This window comes from Armigeres subalbatus, chromosome 3 (genome assembly GCF_024139115.2).
Source record: "Armigeres subalbatus isolate Guangzhou_Male chromosome 3, GZ_Asu_2, whole genome shotgun sequence".
Classification (NCBI taxonomy): domain Eukaryota; kingdom Metazoa; phylum Arthropoda; class Insecta; order Diptera; family Culicidae; genus Armigeres; species Armigeres subalbatus.
The window spans coordinates 228019748-228032801 of record NC_085141.1 but is presented as its reverse complement, the minus strand read 5'-3'; the positions used below and the strand labels follow the sequence as shown (position 1 = coordinate 228032801).

Here is a 13054-nt window from a genome sequence, read left to right as displayed (position 1 = left end):
ACTGATCTGGACTGACTTGACTGACTGGACTGGACTGGATCGACCTGGACTGACCTGGACTGGACCTGGACTGACCTGACTGACCTGGACTGATCTGGACTGGATCTGGACTGATCTGACTGACCTGACTGGACCTGGACTGACCGACTGGATCTGGACTGACCTGGACTGATCTGACTGACCTGGACTGGACTGACTGGATCTGACCTGACTGGACTGGACTGACCTGGACTGGATCTGGACTGGATCTGGACTGACCTGGACTGACCTGGACTGACCTGGACTGGATCTGGACTGACCTGACTGGATCTGGACTGACCTGGGACTGACCTGGACTGGACTGGACTGACTGGACTGGACCTGGACTGGACCTGGACTGGATCTGGACTGACCTGGACCGACCTGGACTGATCTGGACTGACCTGGACTGGATCTGGACTGGACCTGACTGACCTGGACTGGACCTGGACTGGACCTGGACTGACCTGACCTGGACCGATCTGGACTGGACCTGGACTGACCTGGACTGACCTGACTGACCTGGACTGGATCTGGACTGGACTTGACTGACCTGGACTGGATCTGGACCGACCTGGACTGACCTGACTGGACCTGGACTGACCTGACTGACCTGGACTGGATCTTGACCGACCTGGACCTGGACTGACCTGACTGGATCTGGACTGACCTGGACTGACCTGGACTGGACCTGGACCGATCTGGACTGGATCTGACTGACCTGACTGACCTGGATCGACTGACTGGACTGACCTGGACTGATCTGGATCTGACCTGACCTGGACCTGACCGATCTGACTGGATCTGGACTGGATCTGGACTGACCTGACTGGACTGGACTGACTGGATCTGACTGACCTGGACTGACCTGGACTGGATCTGGACTGACCTGGACTGGATCTGGACTGACCTGGATCTGGACTGACCTGACTGGATCTGGACTGACCTGGACTGACCTGACTGACCTGGACTGGACCTGACTGGATCTGACTGGACTGACCTGGACTGGATCTGGACTGACTGGATCTGGACTGGATCTGACCTGACTGACCTGGACCTGGATCTGACTGACTGGACTGACCTGACTGGATCTGGACTGACCTGGACTGGATCTGGACTGACCTGGACCGATCTGGACTGGATCTGACCGGATCTGACTGACCGACTGACCTGGACTGACCTGGACTGGATCTGACCGACCTTGGACTGACCTGGATCTGACCTGACTGACCTGGACTGGACTGGATCTGGACTGGACCTGACTGACCTGGACTGGATCTGACTGGACTGACTGGACCTGGACTGACCTGGACTGACCTGGACTGGATCTGGACTGACCTGACTGATCTGGACTGGATCTGGACTGACCTGACTGGATCTGGACTGGATCTGGACCGACCTGGACTGATCTGGACTGACCTGACTGGATCTGACCTGGACTGACCTGGACTGGATCTGGACTGATCTGGACTGGATCTGGACTGACCTGGACTGGACTGACCTGACTGGACTGACTGACTGGACTGGACCTGGACTGACCTGGACTGGACCTGGACTGACCTGACTGGATCTGACTGGATCTGGACTGACCTGGACTGACCTGACCGATCTGGACTGGACCTGGACCGACTGACCTGACCGACTGGACCTGACCTGGACTGACCTGACCGATCTGGACTGGATCTGGACTGATCTGGACTGACCTGGACTGGATCTGGACCGACCTGGACTGACCTGACTGGACTGGACTGACTGGACTGGATCTGGACTGGATCTGGACTGACCTGGACTGATCTGGACTGATCTGGACTGGATCTGGACTGACCTGACCGACCTGGACTGACCTGGACTGGATCTGGACTGGATCTGGACTGACTGACTGGATCTGGACTGACCTGACTGGATCTGGACTGACCTTGGACTGACCTGGACTGGATCTGACTGGATCTGGACTGGATCTGGACTGACCTGACTGACCTGGACTGGACTGGACTGACTGGACCTGGACTGACTGGACTGACGGACCTGGACTGGATCTGGACTGATCTGACTGGACCTGACCGACCTGGACCGACTTGGACTGACCTTGACTGGATCTGGACTGGATCTGACTGGATCTGGACTGACCTGGACTGATCTGGACTGACCTGGACTGACTGACTGGACTGGATCTGGACTGACTGGACTGACTGGACTGATCTGGACTGGATCTGGACTGGATCTGGACTGGACCTGGACTGACCTGGACTGGACCTGGACTGGATCTGGACTGGATCTGGACTGACCTGGACTGACCTGACTGACCTGACTGATCTGGACTGACTGGATCTGGACTGGACTGGACTGGATCTGGACTGACCTGGACTGACCTGGACTGGACCTGGACTGACCTGACTGGACTGGACTGACCTGACTGGACCTGGACTGGATCTGACTGACTGGATCTGGACTGACCTGGACTGACTGACTGATCTGGACTGACCTGGACTGACCTGGGACTGACCTCTGGACTGACCTGGACTGACCTGACTGGACCTGGACTGACCTGGACTGGATCTGGACTGACCTGACTGACCTGGACTGGACTGGACTGACCTGACTGGATCTGACCGACTGACTGACCTGGACTGACCTGGACTGGACCTGACTGGACCTGGACTGGATCTGACTGACTGGACTGATCTGGACTGGATCTGACTGACTGGACTGACCTGGACTGGACTGACTGGACTGACCTGGACTGGACCTGGACTGGATCTGGACTGGATCTGGACTGACCTGGACTGGACTGACTGGATCTGGACTGGATCTGGACTGGATCTGACCGACTGGACTGGACCTGGACTGGACCTGGACTGACCTGGACTGACCTGACTGGATCTGGACTGACCTGGACTGACCTGGACTGGATCTGACTGGATCTGGACTGACCTGGACTGGATCTGGACTGACCTGGACTGAACCTGGACCTGATCGATCTGGACTGGACCTGGACTGACCTGGACTGATCTGGACTGGATCTGGACTGACCTGGACTGACCTGGACTGGACTGGACTGACTGGATCTGGACTGACCTGGACTGACTGACGATCTGGACTGGATCTGACTGGATCTGGACTGACCTGGACTGACCTGGACTGACCTGGACTGATCTGACTGGATCTGGACTGGACTGACCGACTGGATCTGGACTGGATCTGGACTGACCTGGACTGACCTGACTGGATCTGACTGACCTGGACTGGATCTGGACTGACCTTGACTGACTGACCTGGACCTGACCTGGACTGGATCTGACTGGATCTGGGACTGGATCTGGACTGACCTGACTGACCTGGACTGGATCTGGACTGACCTGGACTGACCTGGACTGGATCTGGACTGACCTGGACTGACCTGGACTGGACCTGGACCGACCTGGACTGGATCTGACCGGATCGGGACTGACCTGGGACTGGACCTGACTGATCTGGACTGGATCTTGGACTGACCTGGACTGGATCTGACTGACCTGGACTGGATCTGGACTGACCTGGACTGACCTGGACTGGATCTGGACTGATCTGGACTGGATCTGGACTGACCTGGACTGGATCTGGACTGACCTGGACTGACCTGGACTGGACTGACTGGATCTGGACTGGATCTGGACTGATCTGGACTGGACCTGACTGATCTGACCGATCTGGACTGGACTGACCTGGATCTGGACTAGACCGACTGATTGACCTGGACTGACCTGGACTGACCTGGACTGGACCTGGACTGACCTGGACTGGACCTGGACTGACCTGGATCGACTTGACTGATCTGACTGATCTTGACTGGATCTGACCTGGACCTGACTCGACCTGGACTGGATCTGGACTGATCTGACTGACCTGGACTGACCTGGACTGGACCTGACCGACCTGGACTGACCTGGACTGATCTGGACTGACTGGACTGGATCTGGACTGGACCTGGACTGATCTGACTGGATCTGGACTGGACCTGGACTGGATCTGGACTGACCTGGACTGGACTGACCTGACTGACTGACTGACTGGACTGGATCTGGACTGACCTGGACTGGATCTGGACTGGACCTGACTGACCTGACTGGATCTGGACTGACCTGGACTGGACCTGGACTGGATCTGGACTGACCTGGACTGACCTGGACTGATCTGACTGACTGGACTGGACTGGATCTGGACTGACCTGGACTGGATCTGACTGGATCTGGACTGGACCTGGACTGGATCTGGACTGACCTGGACTGGACCTGGACTGGACCTGGACTGACCTGACTGATCTGACTGGATCTGGACTGACTGGACTGACCTGACTGGATCTGGACTGGATCTGGACTGGATCTGACTGACCTGGACTGGATCTGGACTGACCTGACTGACTGACCTGACTGGATCTGGACTGGATCTGGACTGATCTGGACTGATCTGGACTGACCTGACTGACCTGATCTGACCTGGATCTGACTGACTTGGACTGGATCTGGACTGGACTGACTGGACTGGATCTGGACTGACCTGGACTGGATCTGGACTGACCTGACTGGATCTGGACTGGATCTGGACTGATCTGGACTGACTTGACTGACCTGGACTGACCTGACTTGGACTGACCTGACCGACTGACTGGATCTGGACTTGACTGACCTGACTGACTGGATCTGGACTGGATCTGACTGACCTGACTGACCTGGACTGACCTGGACTGGATCTGACCTGGATCTGGACTGGATCTGGACTGACCTGGACTGACTGGACTGGATCTGGACTGACTGACTGACCTGGACTGGATCTGACTGGATCTGGACTGACCTGGACTGGATCTGGACTGATCTGGACTGGATCTGACTGACCTGGACTGACCTGACTGGACTGGATCTGACCGATCTGGACTGACCTGGACTGACCTGGACTGGATCTGGACTGACCTGACTGATCTGGACTGGATCTGGACTGAATTCTGGACTTGGATCTGACCGACCTGACTCGATCTGGACTGACCTGGACTGGATCTGGACTGGATCTGGACTGACCTGACTGATCTGGACTGGATCTGGACTGACCTGGACTGGATCTGGACTGGATCTGGACTGACTGGACCGATCTGACTGATCTGGACTGGACCTGACTGGACTGGACTGACTGACTGACTGGACTGACTGGACTGGATCTGACTGACCTGACTGGATCTGGACTGACCTGACTGACCTGGACTGGATCTGGACTGACCTGGACTGACCTGGACTGACCTGGACTGGATCTGACTGACTGACTGGACTGGATCTGACTGATCTGGACTGACCTGGACTGGATCTTGGACTGACCTGGACTGACCTGGACTGACCTGGACTGGACTGGACTGGACTGACCTGGATCTGACTGGATCTGGACTGACCTGGACTGGATCTGGACCGATCTGGACTGACCTGGACCTGACCTGGACCTGGATCTGGACTGACTTGGACTGACCTGACCGACCTGACTGACCTGGACTGGATCTGGACTGACCTGACTGGATCTGGACTGACCTGGACTGACCTGGACTGGATCTGGACCTGACCTGATCTGGACTGACCTGGACTGATCTGGACTGGATCTGGACTGGACCTGGACTGACTCTGACTGACCTGGACTGACTGGACTGACTGGACTGACTCTGGACTGGATCTGGACCGACCTGGACTGGACCTGACTGACCTGGACTGACCTGACTGGATCTGGACCGACCTGGACTGACCTGGACTGGATCTGGACTGACCTGGACTGATCTGGACTGGACCTGGACCGACCTGGACTGGATCTGGACTGACCTGACTGACTGACTGGATCTGACTGATCTGGACTGACTGGACTGGATCTGACTGGATCTGGACTGACCTGGACCGACCTGGACTGACTGGACTGGATCTGGACTGACCTGACTGACCTGGACTGACCTGGACTGGATCTGACTGGACTGGACTGACCTGGACTGGATCTGGACTGACCTGGACTGACCTGACTGGATCTGGACTGGATCTGACTGACCTGGACTGGATCTGACTGACCTGGACTGGACTGGACTGACCTGGACTGACCTGGACTGGATCTGACTGGACTGGACTGACCTGGACTGGATCTGGACTGACCTGGACTGACCTGGACTGACCTGGACTGACCTGGACTGACCTGACTGGACCTGGACTGGATCTGACTGGATCTGGACTGGATCTGGACTGACCTGGACTGGATCTGGACTGACCTGGACTGACTGGACTGACCTGGACTGGATCTGGACTGACCTGACTGGACTGGACTGACCTGGACTGGATCTGGACTGACCTGGACTGGATCTGGACTGACCTGACCGACCTGGACTGGATCTGGACTGACCTGACTGACCTGGACTGGATCTGGACTGACTTGGACTGATCTGACTGACTGACCTGGACTGGATCTGGACTGACCTGGACTGGATCTGGACTGATCTGACTGGATCTGGACTGACTGACTGGACTGACTGGACTGGATCTGGACTGACCTGACTGACCTGGACTGGACCTTGACCGATCTGGACTGGATCTGGACTGGATCTGGACTGATCTGGACTGACCTGACTGATCTGACCTGGACTGGATCTGGACTGACCTGGACTGACCTGACTGGATCTGGACTGGATCTGGACTGGACCTGGACTGACCTGGACTGGATCTGGACTGGACTGGACTGGATCTGACTGGATCTGGACTGACCTGGACTGACTGGATCTGGACTGACTGACCTGACTGGATCTTGGACTGACCTGACTGGATCTGGACTGACCTGACTGGATCTGGACTGGATCTGGACCGATCTGGACTGACCTGGACTGGACTGGACTGGACCTGACTGACCTGGACTGGACCTGACTGACCTGGACTGACCTGGACTGGATCTGGACTGATCTGGACTGGATCTGACTGACTGACTGGATCTGGACTGACCTGACTGACCTGGACTGGACTGACTGGATCTGGACTGACCTGGACTGACTGATCTGACTGGATCTGGACTGGACCTGGACTGACCTGGACTGACCTGGACTGGATCTGACTGACTGGACCGACCTGGACTGGACTGACTGGATCTGGACTGGACCTGGACTGGATCTGGACTGACCTGGACTGACCTGACTGGACCTGACCGATCTTGACTGGATCTGGACTGGATCTGACTGGACCTGACTGGACTGGACTGACCTGACTGGACCTGGACTGGATCTGGACTGGACCTGGACTGACCTGGACTGGATCTGGACCGATCTGGACTGACCTGACTGACCTGGACTGGATCTGACCTGACCTTGGACTGGACTTGGACCGACTTGACTGGATCTGGACTGGACCTGGACTGACCTGACTGACCTGGACTGGATCTGGACTGACCTGGACTGACCTGGACTGGATCTGGACTGGATCTGGACTGACCTGACTGGATCTGGACTGGACTGGACTGACCTGACTGACTGGACTGACCTGGACTGGATCTGACTGACCTGGACTGACCTGGACTGGACCTGGACTGGACTGGACTGACCTGGACTGGATCTGGACTGACCTGACTGATCTGGACTGGACTGACTGACTGGACTGACTGGACTGACTGGACTGACCTGGACTGACTGGACTGACCTGGACTGGATCTGGACTGACCTGACCGACCTGGACTGGATCTGGACTGGACTGACCTGACTGGACTGACTGACCTGGACTGACCTGGACTGATCTGGACTGACCTGACTGGATCTGGACTGACCTGACTGGACCTGGACTGGATCTGACTGGACTGACCTGACTGACTGGATCTGGACTGGATCTGGACCGACCTGACCGACTGGATCTGACCTGACTGGATCTGGACTGGACTGACTGACCTGGACTGGATCCTGGACTGGATCTGGACTGACTGGACTGGACTGACCTGACTGACCTGGACTGGATCTGGACTGACCTGACCTGGACTGACCTGACTGACTGGATCTGGACTGGATCTGACTGGACCTGACTGACTGGATCTGACTGACTGACCTGACCTGGATCTGGACCTGACTGGATCTGGACTGGACTGGACCTGGACTGACCTGACTGGATCTGGACTGACCTGGACCGATCTGGACTGACCTGACTGGACTGGACTGACCTGGACTGGATCTGGACTGACCTGGACTGGATCTGACTGGACTGGATCTGACCTGACTGATCTGGACTGGACCTGGACTGACCTGGACTGACCTGACTGGATCTGGACTGATCTGGACTGGATCTGACTGACTGGACTGACTGACCTGACTGATCTGGACTGACCTGGACTGGATCTGACTGATCTGACCGATCTGGACTGGATCTGGACTGACCTGACTGGATCTGGACTGGATCTGGACTGACCTGGACTGGACCTGGACTGGACCTGGACTGGACCTGGACTGACCTGGACTGGATCTGGACTGGATCTGGACTGATCTGACTGACCTGACTGACCTGGACTGACCTGGACTGGACCTGACTGGATCTGGACTGGATCTGGACTGACCTGGACTGGATCTGGACTGACCTGGACTGGACCTGACTGGATCTGGACTGACCTGGACTGGATCTGGACTGATCTGGACTGGATCTGGACTGGACCTGGACTGACTGACCTGGACTGACCTGGACTGACCTGACTGGATCTGGACTGGATCTGGACTGGACCTGGACTGATCTGACTGGACCTGGACTGGATCTGGACTGGATCTGGACTGACCTGACTGGATCTGGACTGACTGGATCTGGACTGACCTGGACTGACCTGGACTGGACCTGGACTGACCTGGACTGACCTGGACTGGATCTGACTGGACTGGACTGGACCTGGACTGACCTGGACTGGATCTGGACTGACCTGGACTGACCTGACTGACCTGGACTGACCTGACTGGATCTGGACTGGATCTGGACTGACCTGGACTGGATCTGGACTGACCTGACTGATCTGGACTGACTGGACCGACTTGACTGGATCTGGACTGGACCTGGACTGGACCTGGACTGACCTGGACTGGATCTGACTGGATCTGACTGGATCTGGACTGACCTGGACTGGATCTGGACTGACCTGGACTGACCTGGACTGGATCTGGACTGACCTGGACTGGATCTGGACTGACCTGGACTGACCTGGACTGGATCTGGACTGGACCTGACCGATCTGGACTGACCTGGACTGGACCTGACTGGACCTGACTGGACCTGGACTGGACCTGGACTGGATCTGACTGGACTGACCTGGACTGATCTGACTGGATCTGACCTGACCTGGATCTGGACTGGATCTGGACTGGATCTGACTGGATCTGGACTGACTGGATCTGGACTGGATCTGACCGAACCTGGACCGCATCTGGACTGAACCTGGACTGGATCTGGACTGGATCTGGACTGACCTGACTGGATCTGGACTGGATCTGGACTGACCTGGACTGGACCTGGACTGATCTGACTGACCTGGACTGGATCTGGACTGGATCTGGACTGGATCTGGACTGACTTGGACTGGACCTGGACTGGATCTTGGACTGGATCTGGACTGGATCTGACTGGACTGGACTGGACCTGACTGGATCTGGACCGACCTGGACTGACTGACCTGGACTGGAATTTGATCTGACTGGATCACTGACTGGACTGGACCTGGACTGGACCTGATCTGACTGACCTGGACTGACCTGACTGGATCTGACTGACCTGACTGACCTGGACTGGATCTGGACTGATCTGGACTGACCTGACTGACCGACTGGACTGACCTGGACTGGATCTGACTGACCTGACTGATCTGGACTGGACTGACCGACCTGGACCGACCTGGACTGACCTGGACTGGATCTGACTGACTGACCGACTGGACTGACTGGACTGGACTGACCTGACTGGACTGGACTGACCTGGACTGGATCTGGACTGACTCTGACTGGATCGACTGGATCTGGACTGGATCTGACTGATCTGACCTGGATCTGACCGGAACTGGACTGGAACTGTACTGGATCTGGACTGGACCGTACTAAACCAGAACTGACTGAACCTGACTGGACCTGGCCTGGTATCTGCCGACTGGACCGACTGACTGACCTGGACTGGACCTGGCCTGGACTGACCTGATCTTGACTGGATCTGGACTGATCTTGACCGACCTGGACTGATCTGGACCGATCTGGACTGGATCTGGACTGAACCTGGACTGACTGATCTGGACTGATTTGGATTGGATTTGGATTGGATTTAGATTGGATTTGGATTGGATTTTGATTGGATTTGGATTGAATTTGTATTGATTTTGGATTGGACTTGGGTTTTATTTGGATTGAATTTGGATTGGATTTGGATTTGATTTGGATTTGATTTGGATTGGATTTGGATTGAATTTGGATTGGACTTGGATTTGATTTGGATTGGATTTGGATTGAATTCGGAATCGATTAGAGGATTGGATTGGATTTGGATTGGCTTTAGATTGGATTTTGATTTGCATTGGATTTGGATTGGTTTTGGATTGGATTTGGATTGGATTTGGATTGGATTTGTATTGGATTTGAATTGGATTTGGATTGGATTTAGGTTGAATTTGGATTTAGATTGGATTTGTATGAATTGGACTTAATACAAATCCAATCGAAATAATTTTTCAAAAATTCTATTCAAATCCAATACAAATCTTTTGTAATTTTTATCCAAATCTAATTAAAATCCATATAAAATCAAATTCAATTCCTTTTCCAAATTCATTTTAATAACAATTCACTTCCGATTAGTTCAATCTTAATTCAATTCCAGTCAATTTTAAATATTATTCAAATCAAAACAATCAAAATCAAATCCAAATACAATCAGTTCAATACAATTTCAACCCAGATGTATATAATAGATGAATTTGGCAATTGGGTATAATGAGAACTTTATGTGATTTTTTGGGAACCTATTAGTGGATCATATAGAACTTAAAATACTGAAACATTCACAAAATATTTGAACATCACTATTTTCATTTATTCAAAACATACACTCACAAATTTTGTATTTAATTTTGTTTTCGTCTTGTGCCCCATTTCTCATATGCTTTTTCATAAATGCATTGGTACACTTCGTACGCCATGGTACACAATATTGGGGTTACATCCGCCGTACAGGTGTCGTACGCCATCTTAGAATCCTCCGGTTTAATAAAACGGCTCATGAACTTGACGATGACATCTTCGTTGAAACTCAAATCATCGTTCATGAATCCTGCTTTCTTCACCAAACAGTCACCGAAGCACTGAAATTTAATTAACATGGATGATACGGGGTTGGGATTCGGTACGATTCAGTAAGTAAAAGTCACCTCGATGAACGGCGTCCGAATGGAAAAATCTCCATTTTTTATGGCATTGAACGTTTCCATATCTACGTTGAACTCCGATCGGCACGAGTTGTATGCGGCCAATAAATTTTGCCCTAGCTGGAAGCAATATCACATTGGATTAAGTTCTTAACACTTTCACTGAAATCCACGTTCTTACGCATCCATTTGTCACTATACTGAACACAAAAACGGAAAAAGCTAATCGGATCATGTTGAACGCGTCGCATCAGCTGTCTCCCAACGACTGGACTCTCCAAATTGATCTAGCATTGGTATTATACGAATAGTATTTCCGAATTTCGCCTACGCCTAAGCGTTATCGCATTTGAATCTTCCGAGTGCTTTCATCTTTCGTTTCAGCTCGACCGAACAGTGTTGCAGTGAAGCGAGTAACGGCATATTAACCTAAATTTCTCGAGCTTTTCGGACTTTTATGTCACTTTTGTCTCCGCTGCATCTGTGCATCGTCAAATGGTTGGGCCTGGTCCGTTGCATTGGCTTGACATTGAATCAGACGCATTTACCGTGGAAGTTTGTGTACTTTCGTTCTTATTTAAGCGCCTAAAAAGTATATTCTTATGGGACACATATGAGTACATTGAGGACGCCTGTTACGCGGCTTTTTTTCTGCTTTTCGGACTCGAAGAATTATCGAAAAATGATAAAATATATCCACGGTAAAAATAACCACAGTGAAATCAATAATTTATGTAAGGATTTGAATATTTTAAAGATTTTTATTGAGAAAATTGTTTTAATCAAACAAATCCCAATTGAAGCCCCCAATTGAGTCCCAATTGATGACTATACCTTCATGTTCTTCAAATGCGCTTTAGTTTCCATCGAATTAGGATTATGATGACTTGCTGTTTTAACAGGACCAAAACAGCACAAAGCTAATAAAACTTTTCGGGTATTCTCTCTTTCTCCTATTATTTACTAATCCATCTCTTCGTTTGCTCCGAGCAGTATCATTGGATTGTGTTTTTTACCAGCGCATTCCATATCGGATCTGTATTTGGAGTCTTTTCGATTTATATGTAAGGCGATGTAAATCTTCGATTACACAGTGCGAGTAAAATGAGAAACTCTTTCAACTTGATCGCGTATTAATTAAATAATTTCCTCTGTACAACTCAATAAGTGAAAACCCAAACACTTATCTCAAAACTCATGAAAATAAAGTTTGAAAATCAATATTTCAATAATTAAATTATTGTTAAGCGTCTTAAGGGAAATTTTACACGAATATAAGATTCTTTTCTTTTATTTACTTCCGCTATGATCAATTCTGTATCAACAGATACATATTTAGTTTTCTACTTGAAAACTTCTTCATAATTTTGTTATCGATAAGGAAAGAATGAAAAGAAATGATTTTTTTTAAATAAAACCATGCACAAACTTTGCCAAAAAGCTCATTAGTCCTTTTTGGACACGAGACTTAGAGTATTGATTCGTTGGGGACCAACGCGCCTTGTGTGATTTTAAAATAAAAAGCTGCGAACCATCCACACTGGGATCCATATAGAAGACAGTACCCGAAAGAGGCGTAAGATGCATGAAATTAAATCCGCTGTTGAAGGAACCATCCATCGTTCATGCCGTGATAATCTGACTACTG

General features: G+C 51.9%; 1 protein-coding gene across 1 annotated transcript; it reads right to left on the bottom strand.

Annotated features, from left to right (window-relative positions):
- Positions 1–11057: 11057 nt before the first annotated feature.
- On the bottom strand, positions 11058–11725 carry LOC134226394 (general odorant-binding protein 56d-like). Its single transcript, XM_062707154.1, has 3 exons — positions 11588–11725; positions 11410–11526; positions 11058–11343 (listed from the first exon to the last, which is right to left on the bottom strand). Exons 1-3 carry the CDS (start codon positions 11639–11641, stop codon positions 11107–11109), a joined length of 408 nt encoding a protein of 135 aa, XP_062563138.1. The 5' UTR covers positions 11642–11725; the 3' UTR covers positions 11058–11106.
- Between the last annotated feature and the right edge of the window lie 1329 nt (positions 11726–13054).

Excerpts from the sequence above, each read along its gene's own strand:
- LOC134226394 (XM_062707154.1), bottom strand. The coding sequence starts at position 11,641 with ATGATCCGATTAGCTTTTTCCGTTTTTGTGTTCAGTATAGTGACAAAT. Across the intron at positions 11,527-11,587 it reads GTATAGTGACAAATGGATGC|CTAGGGCAAAATTTATTGGC; the intron begins GTAAGAACGTGG and ends TATTGCTTCCAG. Across the intron at positions 11,344-11,409 it reads TTCGGACGCCGTTCATCGAG|TGCTTCGGTGACTGTTTGGT; the intron begins GTGACTTTTACT and ends ATTAAATTTCAG.